Here is a 19,827-nt window from a genome sequence, read left to right as displayed (position 1 = left end):
GCAAGCTACATCTGAAGTCACCAGAGTTCACAGGAATGATCTGAAAGTGCATGTAAGGAAACATGCATGGGGGTGGGGCGGGGGAGCCTCTTTTGAGCTCTGACTCTAAAGTGAATTTTAAATTCTGATTAAATATATACTTATATTTGTACATTTATAAGTATTTTAACACAAATTTACAAATATTTATATATATTTTTTTATATACACAGCATATAAATCACACACATTAATGTGAAGTGCTGTTCCTGGTAATGTTCTAGATACAATGGGAAAAATAAAATCATTTAAAGTCTGAAAGATAAGGAGAGGTTAGGACTGCGGATATTTTAAAAGGTAGTTATAGAAGATACCTCTATGGAGGTATCACAAGGATAGAAGCAATCTGAATGAAAAAAGGTAGCAGACATACAGCCCACTTTCTGAGGAAATTTACCTCAACAATTTCTATGCATAATGATGCCATGCCTTACCCACAGGGGTTAAATGAAACACCAAAGCCCTCATCTTGGATAATTAACTGGAAGCAAGCTATCCGGCCTGACCTTGTTTGGCCCCACAGGAGTATCATACCATCTAAGAAAATACAAAGTCAAGGCTGCACCAAAAAGTGTGGCCCCTGGATCTATTGTACGCTCAATGGTGGATTTACCAACAAAGCCTACTGGACATCTCTGTGTTCAGTATTCTGTGTCCTGGGTGACATAAGCCATATTCTCTCCACACTTCTCAGGGTTTTGCAGGAGATGCTTCACAAAAGTAGTGGTCCAACAGTTTGATAGACAATGCACATTTCAGATTAAGGCTAACTTAATGTTATGACCACAACATTAAACTTTGTAATATACCCATTAACATTCTGGAGAGCATCAGAGGTTCTGGAGAACCTCTGGGAAATAATGATCTACAACATTTCTAACTAACATGGTTAATAAAATGTGTAAGTTTTAAATGGCAGACTGAAAGCAGATTAGTGGTTGCCAGGGGCTGGGGAGAGAGGATATGGGGAAAAACTGCTCAATGAGTAAGGGACTTACTTTTAATGAAAATGTTTTGCAACTAGATAGGTGATGGTTGCACAACAATGTGTATTAAATGCCAATGAGTTGCACACTGTATTATTATTATTATTATTATTTTTTTTTTTTTTTGCGGTACGCGGGCCTCTCACTGTTGTGGCCTCTCTCGCTGCGGAGCACAGGCTCCAGACGCGCAGGCTCAGCAGCCAAGGCTCACAGGCCCGGCCGCTCTGCGGCACGTGAGATCCTCCCGGACCAGGGCACGAACCCGTGTCCCCTGCATCGGCAGGCGGACTCTCAACCACTGCACCACCAGGGAAGCCCTGTATTATTTTTTAATGAAATTTTTTGTTTTGTTTTGTTAATTTGTCTTTGGCCACGCTGGATCTTCATGGCTGTGTGCAGGCTTTTGCTAGTTGCACAGAGCAGGGGCTACTCTTCGTTGTAGTGTGCGGGCTTCTCATTCCAGTGGGTTCTCTTGCTATGGAGCACAGGCTCTAGGCACATGGGCTTCAGTAGTTGCAGCACGCGGGCTCAGTAGTTGCAGCACACGGGCCCTAGAGCAAACAGGCTTCAGTAGTTGTGGCGCATGGGCTCAGTTGCTGCAGCGCGCAGGCTCTAGGGTACACAGGCCTCATTAGTTGTGGTGCACAGGCTCAGTGGCTGTGGCTCGCGGGCCCTAGAGCGCAGACTCAGTAGTTGTGGCACATGGGCTTAGTTACTCCGCGGCGTGTGGGATCCTCCCAGACCAGGGCTCAAACCCATGTCCCCTGCATTGGCAGGCAGATTCTTAACCACTGCGCCAACAAGGAAGTCTTGAACTTTAAAATGGTTAATTTTGTTATATGAATTTCACCTCAATCGAAAAAAAAGTGAGGTCTTAAAACTCCCACACCCATCTCAGTAAATTAACAGTATTTACACCTTTGTTATTCTCTACTACTACAGAAAGTGGTTTTTGCTAATGAAAGACGTGGGGGAAGGAAAGGGCTCTTTTTTTTTTTTTTTTTTTTTTTTTTTGGGGTACATGGGCCTCTCACTGTTGTGGCCTTCCCGTTGCGGAGCACAGGCTCCGGACGGGCAGGCTCAGCGGCCATGGCTCAAGGGCCTAGCCACTCCGTGGCATGTGGGATCTTCCCAGACCGGGGTGCGAACCCGTGTCCCCTGCATCGGCAGGCAGACTCTCAACCACTGCGCCACCAGGGAAGCCCAGGAACGGTCTCTTTAAGAACATAGAAATAAGATTCTGATTCTACAAATCCCTCTATTATTAGAAAAGTACTGTTAATAAAAGTGCCTTAAGGTAGGGTGACTCCAAACCCAGACAACTTATAGAACAAAAGAAGTTCCTCATGGTTATACCCAAACAGTTATATATGAAGACTACAAATATACCTGCTAAACAAACTGATTCTAAGTTATCATAGCTAAAAGTAACATAATATTTAATTCATCACTTACACCAGAAGCCACTAAGCCACTACCAAAGAAAGGAACTGCATAAATCTCAGTGCATTGGTTACCATAGTTATTTCATTCTCCATCATGCACATATTCAAAAAGTACATTATTTGGATGGCAGTTTTGTTTTTCTAACTCCCAGGCAGTTCTTTTAATAATGGTTAAACATGATGGAAAATATTACCCAGACATGTTGGAATAAACTGCGCTTTACATATAAGACACAGTTTTAAGGATGAATACATTAAAAGACCAAAGATACAGAAAATCAAGATGAAAAACTGCTTACCCTGTTGCTAAGCACCTTCTGAACAGGCTCAGAATCATCAAACACAACGAACCCAAAATTGGGTAATTTCCCACCGCTGTTAATACGCAGCTCTACCACATTCCCATAATCTGCAAGTGGAACACAGATTCTCAAATAACTTAGAACATTTCCTTTAAGTATTACACGCGCACTGTCCAATGAAAGCCACTAGTAACACATGGTTACAAAGCATGTGAATTGTGGCTACTCCAAAATAAGATGTGCCCTACGTGCAACATACACACTGGATTTCAAAGACTTAGGATAGGCTGATGGAAAGTACCTCATGTTTGTACATATTAAGATGATGTCTTAGATACACTGGGTTAAATATTAAAATTAAATTATCCAGGTTCTTTTTGCCTTTTAAAATGTTACTACAAAACTTAAAATTATAAATGTGGCTCATCTGTTTCTATTGGATAGCACTGTATTAAATGAATCTAGTATTTAAAACTCAATAACCTACTTTGAAAAAAATCTTTAAGCTCTGATTTGTCCACCTCATGAGGCAGGTTGCCGATAAAGAGTTGGTGACTGTCAGGGTGTCTCACGATTCTTCGGGGTTCAACGTCACCTTGCTCACCAGCCTCACGGACTGAAGAGGAAACAAAAGCAGGAAGGAATGAGAAAGAGGACACCTTTACATGACTGTTCCATTCAACAGTTCTCTCGACCCCTAAATACAGGCAATTCCATTAACTCCACAACATATTTTTTAAAATCTAAGTACACGCAAACATCAACTACCCTCCCAAAACAAGCTCTCACCCTGAACAGGCTCAGACTAAAGAAGCCACCCTTCTGAGCTCTCACCTGGTCTAGGTCCCCTCTGGGGAGGAACATTTATTCGCTGTTCTCGCACCCTTTGATCCCTCTGAGGCCTCTGCGGTGGAATCTGAGATTCAGGCTTAGACTCCGGACGAGGCTAAAAAATGTGTAACGTTAACTTTTGTGTAAGAACAAAGCAAGCTTACCTTTTATTCTTGTGAAGTATCCTAGCTAACAATAAGGTTTAAACTAGAAAATGACAACTCCCTCATTCTCTCACACATACACAAAAAAAAACACATTAAAAATCACCTTGTAACACAGATGTAGAGAACAAACGTATGGACACCAAGGGAAAAAAGTGGCAGGGGCGGGGGCTGGTGGTGTGATGAATTGGGTGATTGGGATTGACATGTATACATTGATGTGTATAAAACTGATGACTAATAAGAACCTGCTGTATAAAAAAATTAAATTAAAAAATAAAAAAAAAATCACCTTGTACCCTTCTCCTCTGCCTTATTCATTAAACCTCTGTGAAATCACATTACACAAAAATACAAGTAAATTTGCCTAATATGCAAGCTTAATTAGAAACTCACCTGTGAAGCTGGTACTTTAACAACATGAGGTGGTATCCCAGTAACTGGAACAGCTCCACTGGGTGGAAGGTTCTTACTGGTCACAGATGCCCAAGAAAATGTCTAAGGGAACACACCAACGTCAGTTGATTACACTACTTATCACAACAATATAAAAGGTATTAGCTTTTGGGCTTCCCTGGTGGTGCAGTGGTTAAGAATCCGCCTACCAATGCAGGGTACACGGGTTCAAGCCCTGGGCCGGGAAGATCCCACATGCCACGGAGCAACTAAGCCCATGTGCCACAACTACTGAGCCTGCGCTCTAGAGCCTGCGAGCCACACCTACTGAAGCCTGGGCACGCAGAGCCCGTGCTCCACAATTAGAGAAGCCACCGCAATGAGAAGCCCACGCACCACAACCAAGAGTAGCTCCCGCTTGCCGCAACTAGAGAAAGACCACACACAACAAAGACTCAACACAGCAATAAATAAATAAAATTTATTTTAAAAAAAGGTATTAACTTTTGAATTCTTGTATTATTACATGTGCATCTCATTTGCAGAGGCAAGATGGAATTTATAAGTAACTTGAGATTCCTTTTCCCCTCTACTTAAAATTTAGTACTAAAATTCTTAGGACTAATCAAGTATCAGCAAAGTATGAGAGGCTACTTTCACGTAATTTCAAGTTTGTGAATCAAAGAAAATTCTCCTTCCAAAACCAGCTCTTCCTCCTATGATTCTCTCAATCTATAACCCAATTACACCAACTTTAGAATCTTCTTGAGTTATATCAATCAATACCAAAATCACCAAATCCTATTATTTACATCTTAAATCTCTTCTCCAGCTCCACTGCCATGACCCTAATCCAAGATGTCATTACCTCTCTCCAGAACTACTATAATTAAGCCACCTAAGTTGTCATCCATTCTCAATCCAGCCAACCTACTTTTCCACCTGCAAGCTAAAGTGATTTCACCATTTCTCTTTCCTCCTCACCCAGAAGCTTCCAGAGACCAAGAACTCTATCTACTTTACTGACAGTTCCCATACCTAGAACAATGCCTAACGCAAAGACACTTGAAATAACTGTTAGAGAAATGGCATTACAAGAACCCTGGCCCCATAAATACAGCACTAAAACATATTCCTTCAAGGAGCATCAACTGTAAAGGTTCTGTTAGTTCAGTTATCATCTTGATGTGACTCAGGGACAGTAACTGAAAATCTTCAAACTTTTCAAATCAGGTATTCTGATTAGAAAAGTAGTTATACTTGAGCAATTTGTTTCTACTTGTACTATAAAGTTGTCCTCAATTAGATTTCATAGAAAAGGGCAGGAAAAGTCTGTTGTGCCATGTTATTTTTCAAAGATAGACTATCACTTATTTAACAAGCACACAATAATCTGCAATTTGAAAGATGTAATATTAAAAAGGTTTGTTGATGCAGTGATAAAATAGCACCTGAAATTTCTGGTCTAAAAAGTATTCAAGTTTCCTTAGAGGAGGGGAAAAACTACTTTTGATTTTAGAAAGCAATATGCATCTTACTTCTTATCTGAGGTATGGCTCAATATGGAAGAAACTTCCCTAAACAACCAATATGAAAATGTACCTACAAAAGGCAACCAAGCAACAATAAAGAAGAAGAGAGATTTTTAAAAATAGAAGTGGAATAAAAATGAAGACGCATTGCATACTCTCAAGTCCTCCTGCACTGTCTGGGCTATGTCTGCAGGCGCTGGAGAAGAACTCTTCTGAGCATCCTCAGGAGCAGTTTCTTCCAATACTGGCTCAGACTTTTCCTCTTGGACTTCAGACACAGGTTCTTGCTCTGGCTCTGGTTCAGGATCAGGCTCTGGTTCAGCAACAGGTTCTTCTAAATGTTCTTCTAAGTCATTGCTTTCATGGTAAAATTTGAGAAATATCATTCTGCTTCCGTTGATTTAGCAAGAAATTCCTAGAGACCTGAACCTAAAAAACATAGCTCTCTCCTCCCCAAAAAGATCTAAGAATTATGTATTTGCGTATTAAAACAAGACAACTTTTTAGAAAAGCCCTCAGTGAGCAAATCTTAACTGCAGTCAGATTTGCTAAATTCTGATTAAGCAAATGCATCAAACAGATCAAAATGAACCAGAGCAGTGTTTCTCAGAATCCCAAAATTATTACAATTTACCTATCACATATCACAAAACTCTAATAGGCTATGGGGAGGTGGAAAGGTACAGTTTCAGTTTTTTCAAGATAAAAATTTCTAGAGATCTGCTGCACAATCACGTGCATATACTTAACACTACTATAAAGTACACTTAAAAATGGTTAAGAAGGTAAATTTTATGTTATGTGGTTTTTAGTATCAAAATTTTTTCTCACAAAAACACACAAGGAATTTTGGAGGGAAAAAAAACCCATCAGTTGTGATTCAGAATAGTTCTTAAACTTCCACATAAGTCACTTTAACAAACTGCAGATGCTTCCCCCCACCGGAAATTCTAATTTGATAAGTTTGTGGTAGGACAACAAATCTTCATTTTCAACCAGCAACCCAGGTGAGTAAAGTCAGTCCCATCACCACACCTTGAGACACTTTTGAGAGTATCCTTTAAGCACTGAATATTAACATTAAGGGTATCACAGGGCAACAAGTAAATACTAATTTATATTGCTATCCAACATATTTCTGTTCCAGTTGCAGATTAAAAAAAACCTAAGATACAGTCACACATTTGTCTGAGCTAATAAATGAAGTTCTTTATTGTTACTTAACTCATGTCTGAATTTTTGTCAATTTATGTCTAAGTCCTTGTACACCTTGCATCTCAAAAAAAGCACTTAAAGCTATGCCTTGATGTATTAAATACTTGATAACCGAAAAGCAACTGATGGATACTACTTAAGTAGTCCTCAGACTGCAATCTATATTAAACAAGTTATATATTTATGTTACATACCAAAAGCAAAACCTTTCTTCTGGGAAATTATCACTATTTTCTGAGATAATTCTCAGCATTATGGCTGCCCTCCAACAAACAGAAAGACTAAACAACTCAAATTCTCGTGCAGCTCTGGACAGATGAACAAAGTTTTCCTTACCTGACAGTTTGATCATAGAAAGTTCCAGAATCATCAGGTACCACCTCAGGTGTCTGCTGTCTTTCTTCCGGTTCCTCTACTTCTTCTTCAGATTCTAAATGAGAAAAGAAATTTAACATATTTGTGCTCACTTAACTCACAAATATATTCACTTGCACAATGTTCATCATGATAAAAAAGGCAATGAAATAAGAACAGTACACATACATAAAAAGATAAAGAAAACTGGGTAAAATCATGACGTAGGCTTTAAGGACAGAATTAAGGTCATCGTAATGTTTGGGTTACAAGCATGGAGTCTGAGGTCATATTGCCAGTAATCCAACGAAGGTTCTACCACCTAACTAGCTATATGACATCAGGCAAATGACCTCCGTGCATTTCAGTGCCCTAATTTATTAAAATGGAACAACAGTTCCTAAAATACTTATCTGTAAGGCTGTTCTATTATACAATAAATACAAAGCACTTAGAATTCTGAGTCATACAGAAAACACTAAAATACTAATTACTCTTAGCATTTAGAGACAATTCTCCACGGGTAGCTGTGTTTCTGCATATCTTACAACTGAGGCAATGGCTAATCTTTGTTCCAGACTACCTTTTAAGAATATTTATACAGCAACACTCTCGGAAAACAGCGTCTCTCTCCAGAGCAACGGGCAGGCATGTTTGCTGCCCCATCATAAGGTTTTGGTTGCTGAAACTTAGGTTCCACTCTAGTAATGCACCCCACTGCACTGCAGGTATCATCTAAACTTCTGCAGTGTCCTACGGAAACTATGGCTAAGATGCTACTATTGTTGCTATAATAACCTGTCTACTTCTGATTTAGGAGTTTGATGTCTTCTACCAATATCAGTGAAGTAGACTAACCTATCAGCCTCAAGTAGCTTAAAATCTCCAACCCTTCTTATGCCTTGACAAAAGTTACTAATGAAAGATACAGAGAATTATGAAAACATTCAAGAAACCTACACTCTCTTCAGGTCAATCTGATGCCATCCAAAAAAATTTAGACAAGTAACTTACCTTCCTGAGGCTCAGTGACAAAGCCACCAAAGACCTCATCTTGGTATCTGAAGATATCATTATGAACATAGAACTTATTTGCAACAGAGCCCTGCAATGCCAACAGAAAGTTTTCATTTATTCAGCAAACTTTTAAAATTCCACATCACCCTACACCATCGTTCTCAACTAAAGGCAATACTGCCCACCCCAGGAGACATTTGGCAACTTTGGGAGACATTTCAGGTTTCCCGTCAGGGAAGAGAGCTGACAATTACTGAGGAGATGGCAGGGACGCTGCCAGACACCCTACGCCACACAGGACAGCCCCACAGCAAGCAGTCACCCAGCCCCAAATGCCAATAAGGTCAAGGCTGAAAGGATCCCTGCCTTACATTACATACTGTGTGCTTAAAATATCACCAGGTGAATATCCAAAACTGACAAACTCTAAGTATTTAAGATGCCAAAGCCCAGACTTCAAATCATTTCTTGAACAATAAATACATATTACCAATTGCAACAGATATTTTAAAATTCGCTAAATCTCTATCCAAGAATATTGACACAAGCACTCAAACGTGTAGCTAAAAAGGTTTGCCTACCCTAGGTATAAGACACAACTACACTGAAATCCAACTATGTCATTTACTAGTCATTCAATTTCTAAGGCTGTTTCTTCATCTGCAAAATGAAGGATACCAACTCATACTTTAGAGCTTTGAATATTAAATGAGACAGTTTATGTAACAATCCATTATACTATGGTAATGTTAAGATCTTTAAAGGCAAAAAAGAACTAAATTTAGAATAATTAATAATCATCCCATGATTCCTTGAATATTTAGAAGTCCATCAACAATTTTAACACTATAGATAATCTAAACCTTCCTCTAAAAATCATGACTAAAGCAACTTCATGTAATTTTTCAAATAGACAACTGAGTTATTTTATATTCAAACAGTAAAATGACAGGGATTTTAGATTCACTACCCTTCAACAGAAAAGTATCTGACAAGTAATGCTAGAGAAAACTTTTAGTCAGCAGGTCCTCTTGGAACCCCTTCCACACGCTCACACAGATAGGATTCCTTACTCTGTTCATTCTGGACCAGTCGAGAAGGCAGTACAAATGCAATTAATCAACATAAGCCTGTAGTCTTTTCATGAAAAGCATGATAACTAAAAAAAAAACAGGGCTCCTTGAAGTAACAGCTGACTCCAGAACTGGGGTCGTGTCTGGAGCAGGGAGAGTGCAAGGTGAACCTGAAACATCTGTGCCACAAACTGCCCCCCCGCAGCAAAAAAAACCCCAAAACAAACAAAAAAAAAAACAGAAACCCGCTTGAAGGGGTTCACACTTAGCAGATCCTAGGACACTTCGGAAATTAATAAAAAATTAACTAAATCCATTAAATAAAGACCCCATGACAGATAGAAGAAAAGGCAAAGTTCTTCACAGTAGAATGCCAACTAATAAAGAATTAGATGATCACCATTTGTAGCCATCAGAGTAGCAACTGATTCTGGCAAGAATCAATGAATGCTAGAACTAGCGTCTAAATTTTGATGAAGAACAAAGTATACACACAGTCTCAAAGAAGCACCCACAATTTACTTACTAATGAGAAAAGTAAAAGCACTAACTTTACAGTGGCAAAACCTGGTGACCATCACCTTAACGAAGTAATACTAATAATGGGCCTAAATGACATCAAGTGCTACCTAATGTGAGGCACTGAAAGACATGTATAACCTAAAACTAATTATAAGGAAATATCAGACAATTCAAACTGATGCATTCTACACGGTAATTTGATTGTCCTCTTTAAAAACGTCAGCGTCTTGAAAAACAAAAGATTAATGAATTATAGCTGATTAAAGGAGCCTAAAGAGACATGACAGCTATATGCAATGTGTAATCCTGAACTGAATCTTGGACAAGGAAAAAAAAATTACTATTCTTTGTATTACTGGGACAATAACCAAAATTTAAATATGGACTATAGATGGATAATTGTATTACAAATACTCTAATTTGATAACTGTACTATGGTTATGGAAGAGAAGTCCTTATTCTTAATAAGTGCTCACGGGCTTCCCTGGTGGCGCAGTGGTTGAGAGTCTGCCTGATGCAGGGGACATGGGTTCGTGCCCCGGTCCGGGAAGATCCCACATGCCATGGAGCGGCTAGGCCTGTCAGCCATGGCCGCTGAGCCTGCGCGTCCGGAGCCTGTGCTCCGCAACAGGAGAGGCCCCAGTACCACAAAAAAAAAAAAAAAAAAAAAGAAATGCTCACTTAAGTACTGGAGGATGACTGGGCATAATATCTCCAACTTACTCTTTTTTTTAAATTTTATTTATTTATCTAATTTTGGCTGCGCTGGGTCTTCGTTGCTGCACACAGGCTTTCTCTAGTTGCGGTGAGTGGGGACTACTCTTTGTGGTGGTGTGCGGGCTTCTCACTGAGGTGGCTTTTCTTGTTGCGGAGCACGGGCTCTAGGCGTGCGGACTTCAGTAGCTGTGGCACATGTGCTCAGTACTTGTGGCTCGCGGGCTCTATAGTGCAGGCTCAGTAGTTGTGGCGCACGGGCTTAGTTGCTCCGCGGCATGTGGGATCTTCCCGACCAGGGATCGAACCCGTGTCCCCTGCATTGGCAGGTGGATTCTTAACTGCTGTGTCACCAGAGAAGTCCTCCAATATACTTTTAAAATAGTTTAGAATTAAAAATGATAGGTAAATAGAAAAAGAATTATAAATGTGTGGACAAATGTGGCTCTAGGTAAGATATATGAAAGAGTACTTCTGCACTATTATTTCAACTTTTCTGTATATTTAAAACTTCAAAATGAACAGTTTTTAAAAAGACATGTACAACCTTTCATTGTTATTTTTTTTTCATACCTCAGGAGCAAGGACAAAGGTCTGCATGAATCTCCTCAAAGCCTGGTTGTTATTAGAGAGCAAGCCCATCACCTGGACCACCACACCATCATTCAGGGTGGCATGAGCATCGACATGACGGATCTTAGTGTGGCAATTGGTGAAATTTTGTGACATCACTTTCCTATGGATTTCCTAAGGAATCGAAGAAAGAGAATGCAGAATCTCCAAGAACAAAAAACTTTCTAACACAACAAAGACAGAGCATTTACCTGTGCACATTTAAATTACAAACTACACAGACCCCACCTCAATTTGTCTTAATATAGTATATTCCCAATGACACCTTAACCTTAATTATTAAAATTATTGTCCTTAATTAACATAACTAAAATGTTTACAATAGATGATCCCCATGCTAAAACCTATCATCTTCTAACATAAAAGAACTTCAGAATATATCATACAAAATGAACAAAAGTGACATTATAAGCTTTTCAATGATTATCATATAAACCAAGTAGTTACTGAATACCTAAATTTCTAAACAGAAGTTGAGAAATTTCATCTTTAAATATCAACAAACGTATCAAGCATGTATCCATCTCAATTCTATGGGTTATTTTCTAGCTACTCAACAGCCTACACGAAGCTTGTTTTGCTTACTTTCTGTCCATAGACCGCATCTGCTGGCTTTCCATTCGAATCCAATCCCCCATGGACATAAGAAGAGTTCTTTCCATAAAATCTGTAAAACAGAAAGATACTTGTCATCTTCAAGTATCCTAAGACCAGGTATTTACTGTTCATGTTTGAACCCATCTGTCTGACTAGTACATTCTTGGAGGCAGGAATGTATTTTCTTTTTCATCTTTGTATGCAATCATAATATATGCATCATCTACATGTCACAACATTTGCTGAATGGGAATGAATCTGGTCAAGGAATTTTTATGAGTCACAAGTTTCAGGTCTCAGGAAAGGATGATCATGTTGGGAAGGATCTTGTAGTTCACGTCAGGAAGGCACCTTAAGATAAAAGTTCCTGTTTTCACTCAAGGAGACCACAGGTAGTCTTGATATACAAGAGGACATCTATACTCTCTACCGACTTAGAGAGAGTCCTTTTATATCTGAGAATGCATGTGATGAGTTCCCATTAAAAACCCAGTAACTCAGGCAGATGGGTTTTAGGAGTAGTTTTAACAATTTTTGCTGATGCATTAAGAGCTTCAGACTTAAATCTTCATAGCTTTAATTCACCTATATCCTCAAAATTGTCTTGTTTTCATTACAACAATACTGAATTAGGGAAGCGCCAACAACACCCCACCCCAACACACACACAGACACAGAGAAAATACCCTAACTTGGGGATAATCACTTTTAGGATTTCTTGACACTTGTACTCCAAATTAACAATTTTTCACAGATAAGCCCATACATGTCATTCTACATACTGACTGTTTTTTCCTCCAAAAAAGGGACAGATCTGGGGCCTTAAGGATCTCAAAAGTACCTTTCAACTTTCAAAGTTATTAAAAGGCTGCACATCAGCCAGAATCAGTTCACTGCTGGCTAATCCACTTTTCACTGTATCTAAAATGTACCTCAGAGATGAAATGTGAAAAACAGATGTGTTAGAACCAGTAAATAACAATATTGACAAGAAATGTATTTGGTTAGTTTGTTTCAACTCCTGCTCCACTTTAAATTCCAAATGTGTCTAACTTCTAAAGGCACAGAATACAATTGACAAAAAGAACAACAAAAGAGGGGGAAAGAAAGGTTTAGGACTTGTTCTATCACTTAATAGGTGTGTGAGTACCAACAAATTTTTAACCCCTTAGTGTCTTTATCTGTAAAATGAAGTTAACTATCCTACAATGCCTTACTAAGAGGTTTTTATAAAGATCAAGAAGAAAAAGGTAAAAGTGTTTTGGAAATTATAAAGCCTTAAAAAAAAACAAAACACAAGTGATTCTTTCCATTTTCAGAACAAGGACTCAAAATGAATTTAAAAACATTCTCTTTCACCTAATAATCATGTGGTATCCAATATGCAAACTGGCAAGATATAGAAGAAAAAATAGTTCTGGTCCAACAAATACACATTTTAGAATTTCTAAAAAATATTCTAATAAGTCTACATAAACAAACTTAAGAGCTTTGTATAATGCAGCACTATTTGTAAGAGGAAATAATGGAAGCAACTTACATATTCATCATTAGGGGATTAAAACATATGTTACACCTCTGGAAAATAAAACCTCACGGGTAACAAAATTACTGTGATACATGTACTACCCTTGTAAGATGATCACAGATTATCAAGTAAAAAAGCTAAAACACAGTTTGATAAAAAAATTTGCACCTACATAGAAAAATCGTTAGCATATCAACACAAAAGTATGTCATTACAGAAACACTCTTACATCTTCTTCAATACATTCTTACTAAATAATTCATGATTCACCAAAAACAGCAAAACGGCAAACAAAATCAAAAGCACAATTATTATACGTTTACATTATCAAGCATTACTTTTCTGATAATGTATAGGTAACTTAGACTAATTTTTAAATAGTATTTGTATATTCTACTATTACATAATTTGAACAACCATCACTTTTTGGTACTTACAAAGCACTTTTATGCAGTAACCCTAGAAGGTGCATGATGAATAAGAGAATCTTAAGGATAAGTACCCACACACTAAAACACAGCATTACGTGATGCTCAGGAAAAGAAAGATCTCACCTGTGTAGCATGTCTGGGGCCTGGTTCAACAGTGTGTAATACTGTCTCACAAATTCCCGCCCGACCAGCAGGGGACTAGGCTTCTCCATAACCATTGCTTTGGTCAATTCAACCTGGAAAAAAAAAGTCAAATATGTTCAACCTGAAAGATCAAGTACAAGGGGAGAAAGGGTCGGGGGAGAAGAGCTGAGATGGACTCATTGACCAACAAGATCACTTCAGCAATTCTTGGTTTTTAAAAGGAATAAACACTATAAGAAACAAAACCCACACAGGCCAGTGAGGTTTTATATATTCAAATTTACTGTAATCAGATGAATGCTATGGGGGAAAAAAATCACTACGAAGAATTAATTCATCATTATTCCCAATATTCAATTTCCTTAAACTTAATATAAGAACTTCAAAAGTACATATTGGGCTTCCCTGGTGGCGCAGCGGTTGGGAGTCTGCCTGCCAATGCAGGGGACGCGGGTTTGCGCCCTGGTCTGGGAAGATCCCACATGCTGCAGAGCAACTGGGCCCGTGAGCCACAATTACTGAGCCTGCGCGTCTGGAGCCTGTGCTCCGCAACAATAGAGGCCGCAATAGTGAAAGGCCTGCGCACCGCGATGAAGAGTGGCCCCCCCTTGCCACAACTAGAGAAAGCCCTCGCACAGAAACGAAGACCCAACACAGCCATAAATAAATAAATAATATCACCCCTGATTTAAAAAAAAAAAAGTACATATTGCCAACATGCATCCTATCGTAACTTTCCCAAGCCAATAAAATCAATTAAGCATGTTCCACTTGTAATATTACAACATATTACTATGGCAATATTAGGTTCAAGGGTGATAAATATATATTTGACAATATAGACACATACTATCACATTTTTAGTCAAACTAAATCAGAGAAATTTTTACTATCTTTAAAAATGAAAAAAAATTCTAAAATGAAAAAAAATAGGCAAAAAGTAACAAATAATGTTTTTACTCAACAAAATAATCCCTACCACCTCAAAATTATGACTTAAAGTATGTTGGAGTGTAAAGGCACCTGGCACACAGTAAGTTCTCAATTACTGTCAGTTGTTATTTTTTTAAAAACCCTTTCAAAAAAATATTTGGCATGAGATAATCCAAGTTTTCATTTGAGGAGATAAAATCATCCCGAACTTTATAAACATAAAGGCAAACAGAGGTACGTATAATTAACTACAGTATAAAGGAAAAATGAGAGAAATTGTATTTCAGTTTTCCTAAAGAATGGGCAAAATGGATCGAGTTTGGTTGGTCAATTCCCGTACAAGCAATCTATAGAGATGATTATCCTCATCTAGTGCATGACTGCATTATTCTTGAATACCTAGACCGTTTATTACTTGTTTCACCAGGATCTAAGAAACTAGACTAATAACATCAACCTAACTGCATCCTTTGATACTGTCAAGTAGTCTCATTATAATATAAATTTCTAAATAATATTTTATCAAATATTGCTTCCCACATCCAATCTTTCCATGAAAAATGATGAAAATCCTCCAGGTTATATATCAAAGGTAAGAAAAATAAAAACTTAAGACCACATCTGGAACTTCTCCTTTCCCTTTGAGATTATCTAGATAATTCAAATTAAAAAAAAAAAAAACTTAGTTTGATTACCATTATCATCAGTGTTTTACTTCAGGTCATTGCCATAAAGCCAAGAAAGTTAACATATTTATACAGTAAATTGATCTTTACCTCATTTGTGAATTTTTTCTTTAACTGTTATACTTCTGAAGCTTGTCAGAGAAATCCGTATTATTAACCGAGTTTCTTTATTAGTTTAACAGCTTAATATAACTGAATATTTTGCAAACTAGGTTCTCAATTAGCATTTTAAAATGTTCCAAACAGATGGTACTTTATTCCAGGATTACCTCAAATAGCCTTGCGCACTCCCAAGGCTTATATTCACACTATGGTTCCATTAAGGTGGAAACTCCAGCTCAAGTCTCTCCTTTAAGCTCTTCTATAATAAATATCAACCAATCAGCTCGAGGGAAATGGTAGCAGTATTTAAAAATAATCTTTCTGTCAATTATATCTCAATAATTGAGAAAAAAAGAAAAAAATAATATTCCATGTGTGTAAATACACATAGCATTTTAGTGAAAAGAAACTATATTGCTTCAATATTTAAAAAAAAAAAAGGACTGATTCTTAAAATAACCAAAAGCGTCAAGAATTCTATGTAAGTCATGGTCAGATAAAAATAACATTTTGAAAAAAGGTTACAAGCTTCTTTGAAGTCATAAAGTTTCTCATGAGTAGAGACAATTTCTTATGCAACTTTCTAGCCCTAAAACTTAAGAGTGTCTGACACACTCAGGAATAAAAAGCTTTCTTTCATTCATCATTCTCAACACAAGTGGAGATTAGAATTTTATACAAGCAAAACAGACTTCTGATCATCCATTTGTCAGGCTGAACTATCAGGTTGTCCAGAATGCAGATTATGACCGTAGATACATTTTTTTTTCCAATGATTAGGAAAAGGCCAAAGAGAAAACTAAGTTACCATGCTTAAAAAACAGAAGCTGCCTGACAGGGAACAGACTGGGAAGGACTGGAGGGGAACTGGCTGGGGTGAGAGGACTGTATGCATCTGGGTGATGGCTACCTGTATACAACTAAAAAACTTTTCAAACTGAACCCTTAAATTCTATAATTTTGTGATTTGTAAATTATGCCTCAAAAAATCTAAATAAAAATGCTTCCACATTAAAAAAAATCCTGAAGACATCATAAAATGTCTTAGAATAATTAAGAGTACTGAACCACCCAACAGCACCAGTGACTACAAAATGTTTAGGCAAGTTCTTCAGTAATCTAAGACCATACACTGAAAGTTTTGGGAATAACCTTGTCTATTTGATTATCATTCCCAGTAAAAAAGAAAATGCAGAAAATTTTGGCAATTTGAGCCCAAAAGATTTAGTCTATACAAACAGACTCAATCAATTCTCATTAGAAAAATTTTATTTGGTAAATCACCACCCTGAAATCTCCACATTTCTGGTCCAAACATAAAACAGAAGCTATGAGAAATATGTAAACTAACATCATACCCTCCTGAGAATAAAGTCTTTAATCTCACCCTCGTTCATTAGAACTCTCAATTCTGTCAAATCTAAAATAATGAAAGTAAACAAAATCAAATGGCATCTCAGAAAAGCTGATGTTTTACCAGTTACTGATCCACTATGACAATTAGAAACTCTGCATACCAATGAAAATACATGCTAAAAATACATGAGATCCTCCCTCATTTATTAAATACTCCTGAAACACTGTGTCCTTTTAGAAGAGGTTTTACAAATTTATAATACTATGGATTCTGGCTGTTCCTTATATAACAGCATATGCCAACGGATACATTATTGGTTGGACTATGAAGCATGCACCAAAATCAGAAATAAGAGACAAACCAGATAGTCTTATTATTTTAATTATCAACAGCAATTCCCCCTTCCCCATGCTGATGTGAAGACCGGAAGACTTCCTAAAAGATACATGACACTCTCCCAAGACAAAGTAAGTTCATTAAACGTTCCAAGTAATTCCAATTCGGAGATCACTCCCTTGCAACACTGCTTTCAGATCTACAGGATAAACCTCTGCTTTCAGATCTACAGGATAAACCTTTATCTACAGGATAAACCTTTCAGATCTACAGGATAAACCTTATGATATATTACAAATCACTCAAAAGTAATATTCCTAAAAAATGATATAAAATTAAATCATTGTGGTCTAGAAAGATCAGTGATGAAAGAAACAGGACCTAGGAAGAATACAGGGGGAAGGAGGAAATCACTCACTTCCACTAAAGTTTACCTTCCATTAATTTTATATCCAAGTTTGTAATATTCTGAATGTCATAATATGCCAAAATTGTACTCTACAAAGGGGACAAGAAAAATACGTTTTAAAAATTATACTTCCCCTTAAAAATTTTTTCAAGAAATACTGAAAAAGTCCTAGTTTAGGGAAAGGGGAAGAACAGAACAGTTCTTGACCTCAAAAAGTAAAGAAAAACTTGGCCACTTAGAAATACTTAAGGAAGCAAAGATAGTAAACAATACCTTCACTTTACCAGTTCTAACTGAACTGATAAGTCTAAGACCAGCAATATGTAACAAATGAACTCTGAAACTGAGTGCTCTATTTTAAAACAGTGAATGAGTATTTGAGATGCAACAAAAGGAAACCTTCAAATTTTCTCTGATCAATTCTCACTGGGCAAAATTCTACCACTAGTTGTGCTCCTGAGCTAGTAACAATCTCTCTGGTGCCCTCAGTTCTTTAATCTTTAAAATTAAAATCACAACTGCAAGAATTAAGTGTCTGGTAGTAAGCAATGAATGTTAGCTGTTACTATTGCTTTTACTATTATAACCATTAACTATAGTGAAAGAAAACATTTCTACATCCCACCATTTTCTGTCACCCAGAAGACTATTTAACTATTTTGCTAGCAAAATAAAAAGAGGATTATCTCCTGAGAGAATAAGAATTTTTCTAGGGCTTCCCTGGTGGCACAGTGGTTGGGAGTCCGCCTGCCGATGCAGGGGGCGCGGGTTCATGCCCCGGTCCGGGAGGATCCTGCGTGCCGCGGAGCCTCCGCGGCTGGGCCCATGGGCCATGGCCGCTGGGCCTGCGCGTCCGGAGCCTGTGCAGCGGCCACAGTGAAAGGTCTGCGTACCGCAGAGGAAAAAAAAAAAAAAGAATTTTTCTAGAGTACCTTGGACTACGGAAGCCCAAGCACTTAATGTAAAACTACTTTTTAGTGAACTTCTAGGTTGACTTGATGACTGCAGTGGTCTACTCATGAATGCCATAGTCACCTGTGTGACCACAGAATGTAACTGGCCCAATTAAACTGTAAAACCAAATGACGTGCACATCTTAATATCTTAACTTTTAAAACATGCATCACGAAGCTACAATAATTTTAGGTACGTTTATGCTATGTTAGATATAAAAATTTCTGCTCTCTTTAAAAAAACATAAATAAAGCATTAAGTCTTACTTTTCTGTTAAACACTGCTAAAAATTTATTTTATTCTTAGGCTAGGAAAATAAGTTTGCTGAACTGAAGTATTTCTAAAACAATTTTTATCTATCGGAGTCATAAAGAATATTTCCGCTGAGGAAAAACTACAAGAAAATACGAGTCAAAATGTTTATCTCACATTAGCAACCTAAAAACTGAGAATACTGACCACTCCTTTTTTTGGGGGGGGCAGGGCGGAGAGGGTGTTAATATTATGAAATAAACCATACAAAAAGTACTATATAAAAAACACAAGGTGTAAATACATACAACATAAGGTTTAAAAAGTATTCACCGTTTCATTACCTGTGTTACAGAAAATTATATTTTGTTCCATATAATATATATAAAACATTTTAATGGAATACTATGTACATGTTAAAAAGAATAAAATTCATAGACCTCTGAATTGCTGGAATGTCCTGGGATGAACATGAATTACTTTCAGAATAAAAGAAAAAGAAAAACGCAACAAAGGGTACCAACATCCAATAATTTATGACCTGTTATCTTACATATTCTAGCTCTTAAAACAAAATGATCTTTAAAAATCCCCGTAAGGGACTTCCCTGGTTGCACAGTGGTTAAGAATCCGCCTGCCAATGCAGGGGACACAGGTTCGAGCCCTGGTCCGGGAAGATCCCACATGCCGCAGAGCAACTAAGCCCATGGGTCACAACTACTGAGCCTGCACTCTCGGGCCCGCGAGCCACAGCTACTGATGTCCACGCACCTAGAGCCCTGTGCTCTGCAATGAGAAGCCAAAGCAATGAGAACCCCATGCACCACAAGGAAGAGTAGCCCCCGCTCGCCGCCAACTAGAGAAAGCCCACGTGC

General features: G+C 37.8%; 1 protein-coding gene across 6 annotated transcripts in view; it reads right to left on the bottom strand.

The window, feature by feature from the left end:
• G3BP1 (G3BP stress granule assembly factor 1) overlaps window positions 1-19,827 on the bottom strand; it is a 65,787-nt gene that overhangs the window by 36,625 nt on the left and 9,335 nt on the right. For all 6 annotated transcript variants that reach the window (XM_004317947.4, XM_073802734.1, XM_073802736.1 and 3 more), the window contains exons 2-11: window positions 13,903-14,015; window positions 11,809-11,890; window positions 11,164-11,337; window positions 8,279-8,369; window positions 7,247-7,340; window positions 5,851-6,052; window positions 4,164-4,265; window positions 3,607-3,718; window positions 3,260-3,388; window positions 2,770-2,879 (exon numbers count right to left, since the gene is read on the bottom strand). In XM_004317947.4, the coding sequence (XP_004317995.1) occupies window positions 2,770-2,879; window positions 3,260-3,388; window positions 3,607-3,718; window positions 4,164-4,265; window positions 5,851-6,052; window positions 7,247-7,340; window positions 8,279-8,369; window positions 11,164-11,337; window positions 11,809-11,890; window positions 13,903-13,997 (1,191 nt within the window). In that variant the 5' untranslated portion in view covers window positions 13,998-14,015. The remainder of the gene's footprint in view (window positions 1-2,769; window positions 2,880-3,259; window positions 3,389-3,606; window positions 3,719-4,163; window positions 4,266-5,850; window positions 6,053-7,246; window positions 7,341-8,278; window positions 8,370-11,163; window positions 11,338-11,808; window positions 11,891-13,902; window positions 14,016-19,827) is intronic.

The sequence above is a fragment of the Tursiops truncatus genome, chromosome 3 (genome assembly GCF_011762595.2).
Source record: "Tursiops truncatus isolate mTurTru1 chromosome 3, mTurTru1.mat.Y, whole genome shotgun sequence".
Taxonomy (NCBI): Eukaryota; Metazoa; Chordata; class Mammalia; order Artiodactyla; family Delphinidae; genus Tursiops; species Tursiops truncatus.
The sequence above is the reverse complement of the archived record's forward strand: the minus strand, read 5'-3'. Positions and strand labels throughout refer to the sequence as shown.